The 22,569-nt window shown below is 45.4% G+C and overlaps 1 protein-coding gene across 1 annotated transcript; it reads right to left on the reverse strand.

Annotated features, from left to right (window-relative positions):
• Positions 1 to 5,985: 5,985 nt before the first annotated feature.
• B9D2 (B9 domain containing 2) lies at positions 5,986 to 16,784 on the reverse strand. Its single transcript, XM_073598671.1, has 4 exons — positions 16,633 to 16,784; positions 14,078 to 14,167; positions 9,888 to 10,013; positions 5,986 to 6,593 (listed from the first exon to the last, which is right to left on the reverse strand). Exons 2-4 carry the CDS (start codon positions 14,163 to 14,165, stop codon positions 6,280 to 6,282), a joined length of 528 nt encoding a protein of 175 aa, XP_073454772.1. The 5' UTR covers positions 14,166 to 14,167; positions 16,633 to 16,784; the 3' UTR covers positions 5,986 to 6,279.
• Positions 16,785 to 22,569: the final 5,785 nt, after the last annotated feature.

Raw genomic sequence — 22,569 nt, forward strand, 5'->3', positions numbered from 1 at the left:
TCTCCCCATAGAGGAGAGAGGAACTCTGAAAGATCCATCTCAGCATAGTGATCGTTGACAAATCTGTCATCCGCCTGTTTAGCGGGGATCAGCAGATCGATCCCCGCTGAGCAAGTGGAGTCCATCCAACGGAGGTGGTGGGTGAAACGGGCCTTAAAGAGAAGTGACATTGAAGAGGATGCAATGCTGGGTTACTTCTGTGAACACAAAGGAGTAGATTTACTAAAAGCAAATACACTGTGCACTTTGCAAAGTGCAGTTGCACACTGCAAGAGCGGATGCTCCAGAGCTTAGTAAATGAGTTCTGACTTCCATCATCCAATCATGTGCAAGCAAAAATGCTGTTTTTTTTTTTTTTTTTTTTTAATTTTCCTTCCATGTAATTGGGTGTAATTTGAAAAGTGAAGCTTTACCTCATTTACTAAGCTCTGGAGCAACTGCATTTGCAGGGTGAATCTGCACTTTGCAAAGTGCACAGTCTATTTGCCTTAATATCTGCCTCCTCCCCCCTCAGGTGCCACATTTGGGGGGGGGTGAGCGGGTACCTGTTTTTGACAGGTACCCATCCCCACTTCCGAGGGATCTTGCTGCGGTGAGATCACTCGGACTTTTGGCCCCCCTCCTCCTTCCCCCGCCACTGGGCCATTCAGAAAGTGCAGCTTCGCACATGCGCAGTAGGGAACCCGCCTGTGAAGCGGAAAGGCTTCACTGCCGGTTTCCCTTACCACGAATGGCAGCATCCAACGAAAACATTGCCTCGGGTGCCGACATCGCTGGATTCCAGGGCAGTTAGGTGTCCTAATATTAAAAGTCAGCAGTTACAGTATGTGTAGCTGCTGACTTTTAATTTTTTGCTGGGGAGAACGCCTCCTTAAGTAAATCAACCCCACAGTTGCCCAAAGGCAGTTGCTCCTTTCCTCCACCTGCTAGCACTGCCCTGTATTCTACAATGCTAGGCTTGCTTCTGTACCCTTAGTAAAATGGTCCTTGAATATCTAGTGCCATCTCCTGGACAGGAAAAGCAATACATCAAAGGAAAGTGATATTTTCCTATGTACACAGATTTCTGCTATTTTACCTCGACAGCCGTAAAAAAAGAAGGCTCTGTTTGTACAAGAGGAAAAATGCCAGAACAGAGCTTCATCCATACTGTATCCAGCTTTAAGGTTTATGTATACACATACATGGTTTCCATTTATATAAAAACTTTCTGAAGCAGACATCTAAAAAAGGTGAACAGGAAAGGTTCTCCACCTACAGAGCGCTAATCCAGAAGACGGTACAAACGGCTCTTTCATATAGGGAAATGGAAAACGGATATGTCTGCTTGTAATAATATAAAATATAAATAAATATAGATGGAAAGACGGACTGGCCCAGAGAAGCGGCTGTGCACTGGATAATGGATAGAAGAAGACAGGAATGCTTCCAATTCATAGTGAGTCACAGACAGCTGCTGGTGGCCGAGTATAACAACTTGACTGTTAGCTCCACTGCCAAGAATTAATCAGGTTCACATGATACTAATAAGACAATGGTGGACGGACTGTGGGAAAGAATACACATGCTGGTTGCACAATATGTTAGTGACATTTTATAAGACATAATTGATTTTTAACACAGAGCCCTTGTGCTTCCATGGACCTCTTACCTGTCACCTCTGTGCACTTGGAGGGTGGGCACGAGCCAATCTCTAGGACAGGAATATGCAATTAGCGGACCTCCAGCTGTTGCAGAACTACAAGTCCCATGAGGCATAGCAAGACTCTGACAGCCACAAGCATGACACCCAGAGGCAGAGGCATGATGGGACTTGTAGTTTTGCAACAGCTGGAGGTTCGCTAATTGCATATCCCTGCTCTAGGAAATCTAAAAATCCTCCCCATTCCCCGTGCAGTGGGGCTGCCCCTGCACTGCAGAGGTTACCTACTGCAGGGGTCTTCAAACTACGGCCCTCCAGTTGTTCAGGAACTACAATTCCCATCATGTCCAGTCATGTCTGGGAATGTCAGAGATTTACAATGTCTCAATGGGATGTGTAGTTCCACAACAGCTGGAGGGCCGTAGTTTGGAGATCTCTGAGTCCTGGGGATGTAAAAAGATATTTTACTTACCTGATCCTCAGACCGCATTGGCCTGTTCCTCAGCATCCTCCTGTTCAATGCAGGACTATGGCTTCTACGTCAGTCTTGATGACATCAGAGTACCTTAGACCGCTGCAGCATATATGGAAAGGAGGCTCCGAGACCGGTTTAGCAGTGCAAAGGAGCAGAGGTAAGTGCTTTACCAAGTCCCCTAGACCCAAACAAGCAGTTAACCCTTACAATGCAGGTGCAGCCCCCACTACAAGGGAGGATTTTTAGGTTTCTGGTAGTTCAGCTTTAAGTAAACGGCAACAGCAATTAGTGTAGATTCTCTTTCATAGGGGCTCCAGAAGCACAAGGGTCTTGTTCAGAGAGGAGAAGAAAAAAAAAAAAAAAAAGACAGTAGATCCTAAAATGTCTTACCCTGTGAGTTAGAAACGTAAAGCTGGAATTGGATCGGGTGAGCTGTTTTATTAAAGCGGACTAAGACTCGGATCCTGGAATTAATAAAAAAGTGTCACAGGCAGTCTTTAGAATTGTATTGGACCTCTTCTCAATAAATGTCGGTGGCTGTGTCACATTCATGTCAGAAACAGGTGCATTCATTTTATCATATGGAGGCCTAGTGGTGGGGGAAGCAACAAGGCCAGAGTGTCCATACCGCAGAGAGTCTGTCCTCCGTGCAGGTTTTGACCCCCGGGGCACACAGAGTCCTAGCAACCAGGGATGGTTTGTAGACGACAGTGTCTTAGAAACCAGGTGGTTGAGAGTGGGGGGGTGGGGTTTACACAGAGGTGTGTATGTATAGACTGTGGCCCTGCTCTGAGCGCTCAGTCCTGTTTCCATATGCCAACATAAAATTGGTCTAAAGCCCACCATAGATGCTTCTAATCTCGACCGGTTCAGCAGGGACCAGGTGAGATTCAAACCATCTATGGGCAGGTTGATTGTACCCAGGTTAATCCATCAGTCAACTTGAGTACAACCAGCATGCCGGATTTTTCTCATAATTATTGCCAGCTGCTATCAATAACTGTGTGTTCTTCTGGCAGGGAGGGCTCCCCGCCTCCCTCCTCCCCTGCCAGAACACAATAGCTCCATGAGAGGGATCTCCCCATCAAAACTGACTGTTGGACTAACTGACTAACCTGTGATTGCAGGAAAGAAAATTGCACCATCTATGGCCAGCTTTAATTACCTTTAGTTTCCTTATCTATGAATGGTAATTGTTTTTCAATTTGTCGCAGCTATGGCATCCCACTGTGAAAGTAACACAAGAACTACATGAATCTGTTGCACGTCAGAACTTTTAATTAAACTGTTGCAAGGCTTTCATAAACTAAGCACAGGACTTATTAAAGTGACCCTACCACCAGAAAAGTGTCACAAATGCTTTACTGAATCACTCCGGCATGCAAACTTTCCCTTATCTGCAGTCATATTATAGTTCTTATATATACCTTCAAAATGCTCTAGACTTTTGCCATTATTGAGATATTCCTGTACATTGTTGTGTATATAATAAAGTGCAGCGCTATAGTGATATCGGTGAGATGAACCTCAACCGCCTAATGAGTCGCCTAATGAGTCAGAAAAGCTTGTGGTGTAATACACCCAGGAGAACCGTACATCAGCATATGGGAGACCCCAGATGAGGTCTCATTCGACGAAACACGTTGGGACGGGCTCTGCTGATGCCACTGCGTCACTATCCATATTTTATCACAAGCGCTTTTTATCTTCCTAAAATGTGAGTGCTCATTTTTTTATATGCAATTAAATGTCTTGTATTGAAATGGAATGACACTATGTTGCCTATTTCTTCTCCTCCTTATAAACGCACCATTGGAAGAAAGTTTTCTCATCCAATCTCTGGTCACCATTTTTCTGGTGAATATCCATTGGAAACAACACTGTGACAGATCCTTGGAGTCTATATCCACAAACCGGAAGCTGTGTATGTTGATGTACGGTTCCCCTGGGTGTATTACACCACAAGCTTTTCTGACTCATTAGGCGTATGCCTATTTGGGTTCAACTTGTCCGGTAAGCCTTTTACCTACTGGTGGTGGATTATCTACTGGCAATCTGTCTACACCAAACACTTATTTTGAAGTCACTTCATATTGTGATCACCGATTTATGCACTTTAATATGCACATGTACCTTATATAGTTTTCAGTTAAATTTTGTTTTACAACTGCATTGTTTTACTATGCACCAATCTTTTTATTGTTTATGCAAAATATTGAGATTATTTATCACAATACATAGCTTTATATGACTTTCCATGCAATTAGGAAGTTCTTGTATTATGTATATGGTTGTTTGGTTGAGGTTCATCTTACTGATATCACTATAGCGCTGCACTTTATTATATACATAGTCTATTTACTTTACAAGCTGAGACAGCGCGGTTTATTTTTCTCTTTTATTCCTGTACATTGTTGCCTCTAAAAAAAAAAAAAAAATTCCTCCTAGCTTTGCTCAATTGCTGTGTGCATGCACAAGACTACTGGAATACATTCACCTAAGGGTGGAAGTAGGGCTTGGAGAAAAGGAACAGGGAAAAAATATACAAGATGGTGCCAGATTCAGCAGGCACAAGGAATATAACCCGACTACACCACCAAACATACTAATACGAAGAAAAATGCTCCTGCGCACAAGTGGGTAACCGAACAAGCGGTGTAAACACACAGGCCTTGCTGCCCTCAAGGATGGGGGATCCTAGCAGACAACGAGAAAAAAGAAAGAAAAGGGCGCACCAGCCATGTGCATTCTCCTTTAGATAAAATTTATTAAAACTAATGATAAAAAGGAACTACTTACAGACAGTAGTGGAAGATCTCAAATGTATAAAAACAATCTTCAAATCACAGCATGCAGTCAAGGAGCAGCAGAGCCCACCAGAGGTGCCGGAGGAGCTCGCAGAAATCATTGCTGGCTGACGCGTTTCGAGGGGTACATCTCCTCTGAGTCTTTATAAATGACATGGTGAAATCTGAAAATGGTGTTATGACTTTTTCTGGCAGTGGACTTTGTTGGTTTATTCTCACTTTACCAGTAAATCACAAAATGCACCATGTATCCCCCTAAATGGTACAATGTAAGCAGACATATTTTAAACTGTGTACTGTATAGTGGTAAGGGGGGGGGGGGGGGAAACGACTAAATCCTCGAAATCTACTTGCAGCCACAATCTAGGACTAACCGAAAATCGCTATACATACCTTTTCTAAAGCCGCTCCGATCTCCAGCGGCAGATTCTGCATGCAGGAGACAGCCGACAACGGCTGGGAAATACCTGGGAAGTGTTGTCACCCATAAAGTTACTATGGGGCTTCCGTTGTCAGCTGCCTCTCCTGTACCCGCCTCCAAACTGAAGTCGCCACTGACAGCTGATTATTGGACCGGATACGTTTAGTAAAGGTATGTATAGCAATTTTTGCTTTACAGGGTTAGATAGGTTAGTCTTCGAATATGGCTGCGAGTATATTTCGAGATTTTAGTTTTAAGCTGAACTTCTACTTTAAATAATGGCTGTGCGCATTGCAACATTTAGGGGTTGATTTACTAAAAGCCAAATAGACTGTGCACTTTGCCCTCTGCAAGTGTAGGTGCTCCAGAGCTTAGTAAAAGAGGTAAGGTTTCACTTTGCAAAGAACACCCAATCACGTGCAAAAAAAAAAACCACAGCATTTTTTGCTTGCACGTGATTGGGTGATGGAAGACAGCAGTTTCTGCTCATTTATCAAGCTGTGGAGCAACTACAAAGTACACAGTCTATTTCACTTTAGTAAATCAACCCCATGTCTTTGTACAATGACCGGTGCAAGTGTTTTATAATCAGATTGCAAAATGTGAACATATTTAGATAGTAAAATCTCAAAAACACAAATTCTTTTTTCAAAAGACATTTTACTGTACAAAAATATTTAAAATTATTTTTGAAATAAAAACACATTAATATAAAAAACACAACAGATTAAAAAATACAAAAATCATAGTTGTCACTATGGCCATCAGTTAATAACTCAGGTACCAAATGTATGCAGTACCTTGTAGACAAAAAGTGCCCGATTAGAAGCTTTACCTCTACATACTGAGGTATTGTGCTTGGAAGAAAATAGATTAGGAGTTCTTCTGGAGAATCTTTGGATGTCAGTGTGATAAGATCCATGAAAACAAATCTCTAACATTCCACACCATACCGCTCAAAGTTCCTGTGTAGGACCGTTAGTTCCAGGTGAACCTGCCCCATGCTTGTAGTCTGCAGGCGGTAGCGGTCGGCACCTCCATATATGAGGCTTGGAGATTTCAGCTGAGGTCCCCCACCCACAAACATCTGGGAGATCTGCTCCTGCCAAGTGCCCGAAGGTCGCCATGTGGGGGTCAGCAGAGAGTGAGTGCCAGGTGTGGAAGGAATATGAAGGAAGCCATAGCCGTAAAGCTCATTCCTTCCAAAACTGTCTTGGTGCCAAACCTGTAGATGGAGCTTGGGCCAACCTGAGGAGAAAGAATTAGCAGGGTTACACATTATCATACAAAACCTGTTACTTACACGGCAGGGTGACAAAGGCAGAAGGGTTCTATGAAACACAGAGACGGTGTGTGTCATTCCCACCGCAGGGAGAAGGGAGCTGAGACATGGGGGTCTCACATACATCTCAGAGTTACAGTGTGAAGGATGTATAAAGATCAGATACTATCCTTGTGTTCCTTCCACTGCATGGAGACATTGGGGGTTATTTACGAAAGGCAAATCCACTTTGCACTACAAGTGCAAACTACAAGTGCAAAGTGCACTTGAAATTGCACTTGGAAGTGCAGTCGATGTAAATCGGAGGGGTAGATCTGAAATGAGGGGGAGCTCTGCTGATTTTATCATCCAATCATGTGCAAGCTAAAATGCCCTTTTTTCATTTTCCTTGCATGTCCCCCTCAGATCTACAGTGACTGTACTTCCAAGTGCACTTTCAGTGCAATCTCAAGTGCACTTTGCACTTGTAGTGCAAAGTGGATTTGCCTTTAGTAAATAACCCCCATAAGGTGCTATAAGACACAGAGTCGTTTCTAACAATGCATGGAAACATAGGGAGAGAGGAACTAGTATAAGAAATGGAGCCATCATTTGCCCCCCCACCCCCCTCCCCTCAAAGCTAAAGGGCTCATGTACACAGGATGTTTTTACAGCTGCTGTTGGGGGCGTTTTACTTTTTTTTTAACTTTTTTTTTCTAAAAGCCCCTCCATGTTAGCCTATGAGTCTATGTGTCCATGCACACCATCTGTCAGAGGCGTTTGGAGGCATAAGCGTTTAGCACAGGGGTCTCAAACTGGCGGCCCTCCAGCTGTTGCAAAACTACAAGTCCCATTAGGCATTGCAAGGCTGACACTTGCAAGCAAGACTCCCAGAGGCAGAGGCATGATGGGACTTGTAGTTTCGCAACAGCTTGAGGGCCGCCAGTTAGAGACCCCTGGTTTAGGGGCAGTGGAAAAAAAAAAAAAAAAAACGACAGCCTGTGCTTCCACACAGGCTAAAGCCAAAAAACGTGGGAAAACGCGTAAAAACGCTAATGTAAAAACACGGCTAAACGTTAAAAAACGGGCGTCTTTAGTGCTGCTGTAGCGTTGGCGGTTTTAAAACAATCTGTGTGCATGAGCCCCTTAATTGATATTAAAGGGCTTTTTTTTTTTAAATAACAGAAATGTCATACTTACCTGCTCTGTGTAATGTTTTGCGCAGAAGAGCCCCATTCCTCCTCTTCTTGAGTCCCTCGCCGATGCTCTTGGCCCCTCCCTCAAGGGACTCCAGAGCATGCAGCTTCCAATAGGGGTACCCAATCAGGCTTGTTCCTGAGTTGCAGCTCTGCGTGTCCATTCACACACAGAGTCGCTGATCGCCCCCCCCCCCTTTCTCAATGGCTCACTGCCTGTAACTGACAGCAGCGGGTGCCAATGGCTCATGCATAGAATGCATGAAGGTAAAAAAAACTTGAGCCTTTAGAATCACTTTAATTGAACAAACTGAAGTTAGAAGCTGATTGGTTACTATGTATAGTTGCACCAGATTCTGAGTGCACCAGTTTTAGTAAATCTCCCCCATGGAGTTTGTCTCTTACACCCCAGGATGACACAGAGAGAAGAGAGCCATGAAGCATTGAGCCTGTCCCTTACCCCCTAAGGTGACACAGGGAGAAGGGAGCTGAGACACTGAGTCTGTCCCTTACCCCCTAAGGTGACACAGGGAGAAGGGAGCTGAGACACTGAGCCTGTCCCTTACACCCTAGAGCAGCCTTTCTCAAATGGGGTTCCATGCAATGCCAAGTTGCTCCAAAGACTGCTAGAGGGTTATTTGAGCAATAAGAAGTTTCTGCCACTTTGATTAATAACCACTGACAACAATTATCTTTTTAGGCATCTATAACAGAGGACTAATCACAAAAGTAACGAACAATCTTCCTATTGACCTTTCCGACAATATACCATGAGTTGTAGATACAGTATTTATTAATAGGGGTTCCTTGAAAACAGAAAGTTTTTTCAAATGAAAACGGTTAAGGAAGGCTGAGCTAGGGTGACACAGGGAGAAAGGCGCCGAGACATGCAGCTTGCCCCTTACACCCCATGGGGACACAGGGAGAAGGGAGCCGACACATGAAGCCTGCCCCTTACACCCCATGGGGACACAGGGAGAAGGGAGCCGACACATGAAGCCTGCCCCTTACACCCCATGGGGACACAGGGAGAAGGGAGCTGACACATGAAGCCTGCCTCTTACACCCCATGGGGACACAGGGAGAAGGGAGCTGACACATGAAGCCTGCCCCTTACACCCCATGGGGACACAGGGAGAAGGGAGCCGACACATGAAGCCTGCCCCTTACACCCCATGGGGACACAGGGAGAAGGGAGCCGACACATGAAGCCTGCCCCTAACACCCCATGGGGACACAGGGAGAAGGGAGCTGACACATGAAGCCTGCCCCTTACACCCCATGGGGACACAGGGAGAAGGGAGCTGACACATGGAGCCTGCCTCTTACACCCCATGGGGACACAGGGAGAAGGGAGCTGAGACATGGAAACTGCCCCTTACACCCCATAGGGACACAGGAAGAAGGGAGATGAGATATGGAGCCTGCCCCTAACACCCCATGGGGACACAGGGAGAAGGGAGCTGAAACATGGAGCCTGCCCCTTACACCCCATGGGGACACAAGGAGAAGGGAGCTGACACATGGAGCCTGCCTCTTACACCCCATGGGGACACAGGGAGAAGGGAGCTGAGACATGGAAACTGCCCCTTACACCCCATAGGGACACAGGAAGAAGGGAGATGAGATATGGAGCCTGCCCCTAACACCCCATGGGGACACAGGGAGAAGGGAGCTGAAACATGGAGCCTGCCCCTTACACCCCATGGGGACACATGGAGAAGGGAGCTGAGACATGGAAACTGCCCCTTACACCCCATGGGGACACAGGGAGAAGGGAGCTGACACATGGAGACTGCCGCTTACACCCCATGGGGACACAGGGAGAAGGGAGCTGACACATGGAGACTGCCCCTTACACCCCATGGGGACACAGGGAGAAGGGAGCTGAGACATGGAAACTGCCCCTTACACCCCATGGGGACACAGGGAGAAGGGAGCTGAGATATGGAGCCTGCCCCTTACACCCCATGGGGACACAGGGAGAAGGGAGCTGAGATATGGAGCCTGCCCCTTACACCCCATGGGGACACATGGAGAAGGGATCTAAGACTTGGAGTCTGTCCCTCCCAGTGTAGCTCTTACCTTGTAAGCCTTTGGTAGCAAAATGAATGTCAATTGGGTGTGACCAAAATGCCATTTCTTCATTTTGCGGATTATCCACCTGAGTTTGACCTTCCACCACCCCAGACAGAAGTTTCCAGGCTCCACCTGAATTAAAATACATAGAAAGGTATATAAGAGACCAATGGCTTATAGACACGTATCATTTTTTAACTCTCTCCAGATGAAGTTTGAGGACTTCCAAAAATGCCCTTCACAGCTGTGTATAAAAAACGCATGCCAAATACCAGGCAGATCTTTATTGTATAATATCATTCTAATACATGTATATATGTTTTTCTTGTGGTTCTTTCCATAAGGGATTTTATGAATGTTTGTGTATTAATAAAATTGTATATTTTTTATCAATTTTTCTATACATTTTTTTGTCAAATTGCCTTAAAAATCCAATTTTTGAGGTTCTTCTTTAATTTGTAAGGGGTGATGGCAATTTACACACCAAACCATGAGAGTCGGTTAGTTTTCTACGATCTTAGTACATTTCCAAAAAACAAAACGTCTTGCTTAGGATCAGTGATGAGCTCAGGTACATTCAGACACGAGTCCAAACCCACCTGAGCTATCCCACCAAGAAGCTGTCAAAGAAGGCAGCCAATCACAGGCAACAAAGGCATTCTGTGCCCCACAGCTTCCAGTATACACGCCCTTTGCACATGTGCAGCTGTGGACCAGGGAATACCTCGGCCGCCTATGATTTGCTGTCCGCTTTGACAGTTTCCCGATGTCCGGACACACATGAGCTCATCCTTACCTAGGATCTAGAACTGGGAGCACATTTTGAGAAGATTTCATGCAATGTAAATCTCCTATAGAACACCCCAAAGACCCCTTCACACTTTTGAATGCTTAATGCAAGGATTTTCATCCATTGCGGTAAGATGCTTTAACACTGAACTCCAGGGAAATGACTAACTACACATAAAATCCATACATGAGAACGGTTCTACCCACCAAAAGATTTTTATCTCTGTCCATCCAGGTCTGAGATTTAAAGAGCTCTACCACACAGCAGAGTCCTTTCTGGCAGGGCAGGAGACCTGACTTTTCTCTGCTGCAGTTCAGATACACTTACAGGTCTCCTCCCTACCCCCTCCCTGTGATTGGACAGTGAAAGAAAATGCACCGCACTGATAAGCTAATCTCTCTGCTCTCTCCCCCCAAGCTTCTTGCACTGCAGCACAGCTGATTGTCTTCTTGTGCTTCCTCACCCTTTCCCAGTCTGGAGCTGCTGTACAGGGACTGCAAGAGGCTGATATGAATTAAAATTAAAGTGGTTGTAAAGCCTCACGGTTTTTCCTCTTAAGGCAATCTATGCATTAGGGTGAAAAACCTTCTGTGCTGCAAGGCCCCCCCCCCTTCTTTCTTACCTGAGCCCGATCCAGTGATGTGCACGAGAGCTGTCTCTCACCGCACTGGACAGATTGAGCCATTTGCTCCTGCTGCTGTCAGTCAAATCCTGTGACATGGGAGCAGGGGAGCGGGGCTGAGTCCCACTGTCTGTGTCAATGGAGCGAGCCCGCATGGGTGCCCCTGTGCAAAGCAGATTTCTTTAGGGGCGACCAAGGAAGAGGAGGAGCCTGGCCCCCAGAAGAAGAGGATCCGGGTTGCTCTGTATCGGGGCTACTCTGTGCAAAACCACTGCACAGAGCAGGTAAGTATAGACATGTTTTTTTTATTAATTAGTGATCGACCAATTATCGGCGCGGCCGATATTCACTTTTTTAGAAGTATCAGTCAAAAAGCTGACTGATATTGCTTTACGGTGTTTTACCGGGGCGATGCATGCAGCTGCAGGCATCACCCCGATAGCGTTCTTTAGAGCGAACGGTCAGCTTTATTGTAATGACAACCAATGCGGCTCAGCAGCCTCTCAGCTGTTATTACAAGGAGCGACAGGGGACACCCCCCCCCGCGCTGCCTTCCGCCGCTTGCCCAGGCTCTCCCGTTCCACCGGGAGGCCCAAGCAACCAGCCAGCACATCTGCCGGCTGGCCAAAGACCCGAACAATGCCGATGCTTCATTCGGGCCTCGGATCTAGTAATCCGGAAGCGATGTCATGACATCACTTCCCGGATTACTGGCATCTTAAAGACGCCAGTTTTAAAAAATAAAGTATTCAAAAACGCTGATCTTGACGTTTTTGAATACTTTGAAGGGCAAAGGAGGGGTTTGGGGTCCGATATCTCCATAAAGAAGACCTGTCACGCACTATTACTGTCACAAGGGATGTTCACATTCCTTGTGACAAAATAACAGTGATTAAAAAAAAAAAAAAAAACAACAAAAATGTAAAATGACAGTGTAAAATTTTTATTTTAAAATGTACAAAATATCGGCAAAAAATATTGGCTATCGGCAGGAGAGGTGGCCAAAATATCGGTATTGGCACGGAAAAAACGATATGGGTAGATTCCTAATTTTAATACAAAAAAAAAAAAAAAAAAAAAGCTTTACAACCACTTTAAGTTACTTACCCTGCTTGCAGTTATAACAAAAAAATACATTTAATGATGTCTAAACTATTTTTAACTCAGTGCTACCACAAACCACAGTATTCACATTTATTTGTGGTTATTGCAAACAATAAGCTGGATACAAGAGCTAACACGTTTCAGGGAACACACATCGTCTCCTCATTGGGGCTTATGAAATTGGAAGGTCTATTTGTGAAAGCCTCCAACAGCGATTTATACTTTGTTGTCAAAAAAGGAACTCAGTAACATTCATCCGCACAGCCAGGAACTGGACCTTTCTGTAGACTACAATGCAGATATAACAACACATTCAGGACATGTCACAACCAGTGATTGAACAATGAAGGAGCAGCACATCTGATCATTTGAGGTTTAGTCTCCTGTAAGCAGGTTCAGTGTGTTGCAGCAGCGCTATGCCGGCGGTATAGCCGCGCTGCCCCATTGATTTCAATGGGCAGGAGCAGTGTATACACTGCTCCAAAGATGCTGCTAGCAGGACTTTTTTTAGCGTCCTGCTAGCGCACCGTTCCAGTATGAAAGCCCTCGGAGCTTTCACATTGGAGACACAGCAGCGGCTTTTTCGGGGTGCTTTGCAGGCGATATTTTTAGCGCTGTAGCGCCTGCAAAACGCCCCAGTGTGAAAGAGGTCTTAAGCGGAACTAAACCCATCGATTTAATGGTGTGAAAAAACAGTTACATTTTCAGCATACCGGGAATGCTAACTGTCACATTTGCTTGTGTTCTGAGCCAAACCATCAAATGTCTGGTGTCATAACTGATCACATGTGCAGCACCATGATAATTGCAGATCAAACAGAAGCCAAGATGGCAGCTTCCTTGGCTGAAAAGGATAGGAGGGTTTACTTCCACTTTAAGTCCAACACATGATGTTCTGTTGATGTGAGTGCAGATGGCTAAAGCATCCAAACATGGATGGAAATTAGGCCGGTTCAGCAGGGATTGGTCGAATTTAATTTTGTGTATGGGCAGGGAGGCTGCAGAAAAGTTGATCTACTGATTGATTTCTGTACGACAGCCTGTCAAATTTTTCCCATTCGATCAATGCCACCGGCTATAGCTGACAGCGCCGATCAGTGTATTCTGATGGTGGGGAAAAACCCTTCTCCCTCAGCATCAAAAAGCAATAGATCAGTGGAGAGGATTCCCCCATCCACCTCAAATGTGTGGATGGAGGAATCGAGTCATCAACCCCTCTATGGGCTGCCTTAACCATTTGCTGACATTCTGGTTGCACCGCCTAGGCATACTGTATTTGTTATGTACTGCAGAAGGTCCATAAGCCGCACATCATGAAGCAGATCCATGTACATGAAATGAGATTAATGGCAGCCTCGGCCTGGACTCCAGCCAGGCCACGTCCCCAATGAGTTTCACTACAACCTTGTGCTGCGGTCTCCTAATTTAGCTGAAATCTTTCTGCCTGGATTCCGCCCCTTACCCGTCCATCATAATCTTCAGATGCCGCAGGGAGCTGTGAAGGCACTCATCAAGACAGCCAACTGTACGCCCCCTTTCCACCCACCTCCACCAATCACAGACAGATCAGTCAACTAAACCAGGAGACGGCACTACAAGGAACTCATCGCAATAATACTAATTAATGTCGATTCTGATGATTTTCTTTTCTATGCTTTTATTAGGAGATCAGATGTATACCTGTGTGTACACCCCATTTGCAAAACAGACTGTGCTGTGGGAAACCACTGGCCCCGACGATCTGTCCAATAATGTGTACTTCTGCCATCGCTGTGAAAAGAAAAGAGAACATATCATTAGCACTAATGTCACATTCACACTGACATGCGTTTATAGAACATTTGTAAACACATATAAATGCATATAACTTTTACTGATCTTTATCGCATTGTGTATTTATCAGCTTTCAGGTTCAGTTTAGCTACATTTAGGCCTCATGCACACGGCAACTTTTCTAAATGCTGGCAGGAGAAAGCAGTAGAGGTGCACCGAATGGACATTTTGGTGCCAAAACGAAAACTGAAAATTAGGGATGCACTTGGCCAAAACTGAAAATGACAGTAAAAAAAAAAAAAAAAAAAAAAAGAATGATTATATATATATATATATATATATATATATATATCTCATTCATATATATAGGTTTACAAATGTGTTTATCAAATATATGATATATATATTTGTATTATATTCGACTCTTTAATTAATATCATGAATTTAAATGAATATGAATTTATTGTCGGCCCTTATTCGGTACCTTTCAAGGAAGCTAAAAAAAAAAAAAAATCCCTTTAAATTCTATGTATGTCTTCACACTGGTGCATTGCTCTGCCGTTGCGGTGTTAAGAATCTTGCTGGCTACATTTTTGCACTTGGAAAGAAGAAACGTGTCTACGTGACCACGGTTTGGCATCTTTGGTGTTATCTTTGTGAAACAAAATAAAAGGCAATTGGAAGTCCTGGATGTGCAGCCATTTCTTTCTTCTTTCCAAGTTTCCCACAGAGGCGGGCCGGGGCTAGCACTCTGCAAGATACTCCAATCAGCCTTATCTTTATACACCTGGAGCAGCGGTTCCTTTTCTTTTATACATTTTTGCACTTCCTTGTTAAAATGCATTGAAAACGCTGCAAGAACGCATCAATAACACACCCGTATTTCATTTTTTATGCGTTTTTTAATTCACATTACCTATGAAAAACACACCGTAAGCACAGTAAAATCATGGTAAAACCACAGCAAAATTGTGTGCATTTTTGGCGCCATTATTGGCACCTTTTTCTCTATTGGCAAAATGCTGAAGATATGTTTCGGCCACCGAAATTTCAGTGCATCTCTAGAAAGCATCATTAAAAATGCATATAAGGGCTAGTTCACACCGCATGCAGTCCAGTGCATTTTTCTGCATGAAAAACGCATGGAAGAAGGAGAAGGAATATACAAAACATTTTCCGAAACGCGTTGGGTTCGGGTTCAGCTGTGAACGCTTTGAAGCCTGTTGTGCCATTATTCCATCCTGGCCGGCTCAGTGCTCCGGTCCACCTTATGAATTGGATGCTTGTTTTGTTATTTTATCATCATGCTATGATCTTATGTATTTTACTGTCCCCTCTTGGGAAATACCGCCACGCCCCATCCCGACGAGCTCGCGTGCAGAAGCAAACGCATAACCCCCCCCCTCCTGCGCCATCGGGGACCTGGAGAAAGAATCCGCCTGGTCACCAGTCATCTCTATGACTGTCGGAGGCCCGGGCGCAACGTTATGACGTCACATCCAGGCCACAGATGTAAACAAAGCCGAGATCTCGGCTGGAAAGCATCAGATCTGTGATTTTATTTTTTGGATTTGATGCTTTTTAGTCTGGAGGAGAGATGTGGGGTCTTATAGACTCTCTATAAAGAGGACCTGTCACACACCGTTCCTATTACAAGGGATGTTTACATTCCTTGTAATAGCAATAAAAGTGATCCAAAAAAAATTAGAGAAAGTTTAAAAAAAAAAAAAAAAAATTAAAGTAAAATAAAATTTTGAAAAGCGTCCCCATTCCCGTGTGCTCCCGCACAGAAGCGAATGCACACGTAAGTCCCGCCCACATATATAAACGCCGTTCAAACCACACATGTGAGGTATCGCCGCGTGCGTTAGAGTGAGAGCAATAATTCTGGCATTGGACCTTCTCTGTAACTCTAAACATGTAACCTGTAAAAAATGTTAAAGCGTCGCCTATGGAGATTTTTAAGTACCAAAGTTTGCCGCCATTCCACGAGTGTGTGCAATTTTAAAGTGTGACATGTTAGGTATCTATTTACTCGGCGTAACATCATCTTTCACATTATACAAAAAAAAAAAGGGCTAACTTTACAGTTTTGTTATTTTTTTTAATCCCAAAAAAAGCATTTGAAAAACTGTTGCGCAAATACCGTGTGACGTAAACATTCAGGGAAGGTGGTGAACGCGCGGAAACGCTGATTTCTTTTTACTGATCTCTACGCATTGCAGATTGCCGTGTCTGTGTGAACAGGCCCATTAAATACAATGGGCTGCATTTAGATCGGTAAAGAAAAAAGCTGAATGCCCAATAATAATAACATGACGTTTTTAGTCGTCCTGTGTGCCGTTAGAACAATTGTATTCGTCTAACCGCAGTATACCGGTGTGCTGTGAATGGGCCGTACATGAAAAGCTCCATATTGGTCTATAACTGCCAGTCATCCCCATCCCCTCCGGTACACATACCCCTCAATCACACACCGATCCGGTACATAAGTACACCGGCCGTTACTCCAGGAGCTTCGGTAAGATTTCTGCTGTTGCTTGGCAACCCGAAAGGCGCCCTTCCCTATCAGAGCCAGGGCGGAAGTACGCCGTGGAAGGGCAGCGGCAGCAGAGGAAGTGAGGTCAGATAAGGCGTTCCTGATATGAAGCGTACGCGGCCATGTTAAGTGAGGGCATGTGGACCATGTATCTCATTGTAGTGTGAAGGTAGCTTTCTAAAACGAATAAAACAAACAAAAAAAAAAAACTGCATCCAGATAATTTATGTGGTGTGAGCATTAGGAATTAACGCTCCTACCTGTCCACTATTATTCTACCCTTTCATAGTTGCCAACATTGCAAAAAAATTTATAGGGACACTTTTTTTGTCTGTAGGTGGAGTCTTGCTATAATTAGGGGGCTGGGCCTTTGCTTGAAGGCGGGACGCAGTGAGGAAAAAAATGGGCGTGGTTTCATCTGGAAATCAGGAGTGGCTTAAATAGGGTGGGGTGTGGTTTGAGTCTGAGATGAACGAGGGATGGAGGGAGAAAGAAAGAATTATGCTGCGTACACACAATCGGAATTTTCGTCAGAAAAACCTTGGTTAGTTTTTCCGACAGAATTCCACTCAAGCTTGGCTTGCATACATACGGTCACACAAAAGTTCTCTGAGCTTTCGACCGTCAAGAACACGGTGACGTACAATACGTACGATGGCACTAGAAAAGGAAAGTTCCATACGAAGCGCGCCACCCTTTGGGCTCCTTCTGCTAATCTCTAGTTTATATTGTGTTAGTAAAAATTTGGTGAGAGACGAATCGCACTTTTCAGCCTCGTGCTTTTCAGATCGTTACTGCTCTTCAGTTTGTGCTTGCGGGTTCGTATCTGTTCTTCAGTGCATGTAGTGAGTTAGCATCTGGGTTTCAGTGCATATTATTATAGTATGTATTTGCTTCTCAGTGCGTTCTTGTCCGCTCGTTTCTGATTTTCAGCTCGCTCTTCTCAGGCCTTTCTGTTTTTCAGTGCTTTCTGTTAGTTCGTTCTGACCAGCCGACCATTTTGAAGCCATGTTGCAGGTACGTACTCGTCGTAGAGTTCATGCTGTGCGGGGGCTTGGCGTTGGGGTTCCTGCTTTGACCCAATCCCAGTCCATGAACAGGGTGGGAAGGAGTTCATGGACCAAGAATTGGTTGCTCCAGCGTGACCAGTTCTGTTATATGCCTTTGTTGCGGGAGATCCAGGAGAATAATCCTGATAATTTCAGGAATTTTCTCCAGATGACAGAACCCGTTTTTCACCGTCTGTTGGCTCTGCTGTCCCCTTATATTGCGAAGCAGGACACCTGCATGCGGCAAGCCATCACTTCTGAACAGAGGCTTGTCGCCACATTGCGGTACTTGGCGACAGGGAGAAGTCTGCAGGACCTCAAGTTCTCAACAGGCATCTCCCCCCAGGCTCTGGGGATCATTATTCCAGAGATCTGTTCTGCCATTATACAGGTCCTGCAGAAGGGCTATATTAAGTTAAGTTTTCTCCTTTAACATCATGTGTATGGCTATGTATTTAATGTTTGCTAATGTATTGTATTTCTTTCATCATTCCCTAATTACCATGATTGTAATATGCTGTGAATGTCCCCTTTGCCCATCAGGATGAGGGTCTGGAATGTGGCAGCCAGGAGGTGGCAGGGGGAAGTGGCAGCCAGGAGGTGGCAGGGGGAAGTGGCAGCCAGGAGGTGGCCGGGCCCAGTGGACTGACCCAAGCCCAGGTCCCTCCCCTCCGCCTTCCACCCAAAAGGCCCAGGAGGGGGAGGAACGTGGAGGAGGCAGCACTTGCCCTCATTCGGGATGCTCATGTGACTCTGAGAGACACCCCCAGTGTTCAAGAGGGCTATGGCTGCATAGTAACAGCGAAAATGCAGGAAATGGAGGAGGCTCAACGCCTCATCTGTGAGAACATCATTTTCCTGACCGTAAATAAGGGGTTGAGTGGCCAACTGACAGAAAATACACACCTTTCTGAGTTTGTCCATCCTCCTCCTCCTCCACCTCCTGCCACAACTCGACGAACAAAGCCACAGCGTGCAGGGTAGTGTGTAAGTAAGACAAGAAGGGGATGGCCTGGGTTCAGTCTGGTCTGACAGAAGACACAGGCTGTGGTAATACCACAGCCTGGGGACATATGTGTCATCTGCTGCTGTTCCTGATCTCTCGGAGTCCAGGACCAGATTGTGCTCCCTATTGTATGGGCTCCTCAGGCTACCAATTTTCTTTTTCAAATAGCTTATGTGTGCCCTGGGGTCCAAAGGCTTCGCAAATTTCTGCAGTTTCTCCAGTGTTGCCTTCCCTCTTTCTTTTATTATGACCCAGAATAAATGGTAATTTTGTTTCCAGCAAATACTTGCCTATGTGTTTTTATTAAAAAAGGACGGTTTGTTTCTGAGTAGGCAGGTATATTTCAAAAATACAATGTCAAATTAACAAGGGACACCAACCTCCTTGAGGTTAAAATATACAAGATAATAATGTTGTTGTGGTAACTTGACACACAAAAAAATAAATAAATTATGGAGATCACTAGAAAATAATTTTAAAATAATCAAAAAAAGGAGATCTTGATTTAAATAAAAAAAGGAAAAAAATCACTATAAAAAATAATTCTAAACATTATTATGGAGATCTGGCTTTAAAAAATAAAAATATTTGTAGCAATAACTCTCGGTGGAGCTGCTGGTTTAAATGGGCTTGTTACCTTCACTCTCCTTCCCTCTGTTTCACCGGGACCGGGTCTAGGGTTCTTTTGAGCTTACCTCTGGACGACACACGCACCAACACTCGAGTACGTTTTCAATGCTTTATTAAACCATCAACGAAGGAAGTAGCAGGAAAGAGGCAGAAGGGAAACTGCAGAGGAAAAACTCAAATACCTTTTTAGTAAGATTCTTGACAAATGTCCTTTGGGGTTGGATATTTCAGTAGAATGCGCTCCCTTGGTGGGACACACTCCTTGCATGCCTGGATAGGCCTCTCTCACTAGCCTAGCAGCCAGCACGCAGCACGAACAAAAGTCTCTGCCACAGACTTGTTTGGGATGAACCCGTACGATCCTCTGCAACAGAATGTATTGGTTCCTTTGGTAATGAATGTCAGTCACAGTGCTTGAACCTTTAAGCCAGGGGTCTTCAAACTGCGGCCCTCCAGGTGTTCAGGAACTACAATTCCCATCATGCCTAGTCATGTCTATGAATGTCAGAGTTTTACAATGCCTCATGGGATGTGTAGTTCTGCAACAGCCGGAGGGCCATAGTTTGAGGATCCCTGCTTTAAGCCAACCTGGCAACACTATGCTGTATAATCACTTTAGGATACGTCCTCCAACCGAGTCACCAGGCCCCTCTCCAGACCAGCACGTTGCATGATCCTTCCATGACGGGTCCTCCCCTGGGATCTCCTTGGTTGTCCAGCTTCTTCACTCTGGATAGACAGCTCAGGACCATTCCTCGGCAGCTGTGGTAGGCTCCAGACAAGCTTCTAGGCCCACCCCTGCGCCGCAGCAACGTGGGCCTCCGGAACGGAGGACCACGAGATAGCTCTCTAACGCATACCTGTCGGCCAGGAGGGCCAGCAGGTGGCTGTAAAACGAACCCCAAAATATGGTGTCTGTCCCATAAATACCCTCGCCCAGAATGCAACTCGGAGGACCACCTCCACTGAGTTGTCTCCGGGACAGAAGAGCATCCATACGCTTAGACACGTTGCCTTTCCAACACTAGCCAGCGGTAACAGCGACACCCATGGCCCAGTATGGAAACACACACAACGTCAGCCAAGCTGAAACAGAGGCAAATCTAACCTTCCTAACGAACAAGTTACTAAATTTACCTATCAGATGGTAGATCGCAAATCTACCAGCGCTACATATTATTAAGGAGATCACAAGAAATAATAAAGAAATAAGTTTGTCAGAACTCTGTGTGAATATCAGCAGCAAAACAACTTCATTCTTCTAGCATTAGAAAGAACTAGGGATGAGCTTCGAGTTCGAGTCGAACTCATGTTCGACTCGAACACAGGCTGTTCGCCAGTTCACCGAACAGCGAACAATTTGGGGTGTTTGCGGCAAATTCGAAAGCCGCGGAACACCCTTTAAAAGTCTATGGGAGAAATCAAAAGTGCTAATTTTAAAGGCTTATATGCATGGTATTGTCATTAAAAGTGTTTGGGGACCCGGGTCCTGCCCCAGGGGACATGTATCAATGCAAAAAAAAGTTTAATAACGCTTAAAGTGAAACAATAAAAGTGTAATATTCCTATAAATTTCGTACCTGGGGGGTGTCTATAGTATGCCTGTAAAGTGGCGCATGTTTCCCGTGTTTAGAACAGTCAGACAGCAAAATTACATTTCAAAGGAAAAAAGTCATTTAAAACTACTCGCGGCTATTAATGAATTGCCGGTCTGACAATACACATAAAAGTTCATTGATAAAAACTGCATGGGATTTCCCCACAGGGGAACCCCGAACCAAAATTTAAAAAAAAATGACGTAGGGGTCCCCCTCAAAATTCATACCAGACCTGGATTTTAAGGGGAACCCCGCGCCAAAATTAAAAAAAAAATTGGTGTGGGGTCCCCCCAAAAATCCATACCAGACCCTTATCCAAGCACACAACTGGCAGGCCGCAGGAAAAGAGGGGGGGACGATAGAGCGCCCCCCCCTCCTGAACCGTACCAGGCCACATGCACTCAACATTGGGAGGGTGCTTTGGGGTCCCCCCCAAAGCACCTTGTCCCCACAACCCTTGGCCGGTGGTTGTGGGGGTCTGCGGGCGGGGGGGGCTTATCGGAATCTGGAAGCCCCCTTTAACAAGGGGACCCCCAGATCCCGCCCCCCCGTGTGAAATGGTAAGGGGGTACCCCTACCATTTCACAAAAAAACTGTTAAAAATGACAAGAGCCCGTTTTTGACAATTCCTTTATTTAAATGCTTCTTCTTTCCATCTTCTTTCTTCTATCTTCCTCTTTCGGTTTCTTCCTCCATCTTCTTCTTTTTCTGGTTCTTCTGGTTCTTCTGGTTCCTCCTCCGGTGTTCTCGTCCGGCATCTTCCTCTGCGGCGTCTTCTTCCCTTCTTCTTCTCAGGCCTCTCCGCATCCATGGGAGGCTCCCGCTGTGTGACGCTTCTCGTCTTCTGATACTTCTTAAATAATGGAGGGCGGGGCCACCCAGTGACCCCGCCCCCTCTGACGCACAGGGACTTGACGGGGACTTCCCTGTTGCATTCCCTGTGATGTCAGAGGGGGCGGGGTCACCCGTTACGTAACGGGTGACCCCCTCTCAACCAAAAGCTCACATCGGACTTTTGCTGGCGGAATTTCCGATCGTGTGTACGGGCATTAGGGAGGGAAGAGAGAAAGAAGGATGGAGGGACATAAGGCCCGGATCCTACACCACAATAGAAATATGTGTATTCCAGAAAGTTTAACAATCAGCAGATAAAGATACTTCAAACACCTGGTGTTGGCGCTTCAATCATCACGCCACCATGGTTGTTATGGTGTCAGGATGATTGAAGCGCATTATTTCTATTATTACATTACATTGAAATAGTTCCACTCACCATAATGCAGAATCAGTGGGAGCTCCGAGTGTGTCACTTGCCACGTCGCTTGCCACTAGATGCCATCTGGTTTCCCCAGCGGTGTCCCCCAGCAGAGTCCCTCCTTCCATCAGGTGCCCCCAGCAGACTCCCTCCTTACATCAGATGCCCCCAGCCAAGTTGCTCCTTACATCAGGTGCCCCCAGCAGAGTCTCTCCTTACATCAGGTGCCCACAGCGGAGTCCCTCCTTACATCAGGTGTCCCCAGCGGAGTCCCTCCTTACATCAGGTGTCCCCAGCGGAGTCCCTCCTTACATCAGGTGTC

Source organism: Aquarana catesbeiana, linkage group LG09, assembly GCF_042186555.1.
Source record: "Aquarana catesbeiana isolate 2022-GZ linkage group LG09, ASM4218655v1, whole genome shotgun sequence".
NCBI classification, from domain to species: Eukaryota; Metazoa; Chordata; class Amphibia; order Anura; family Ranidae; genus Aquarana; species Aquarana catesbeiana.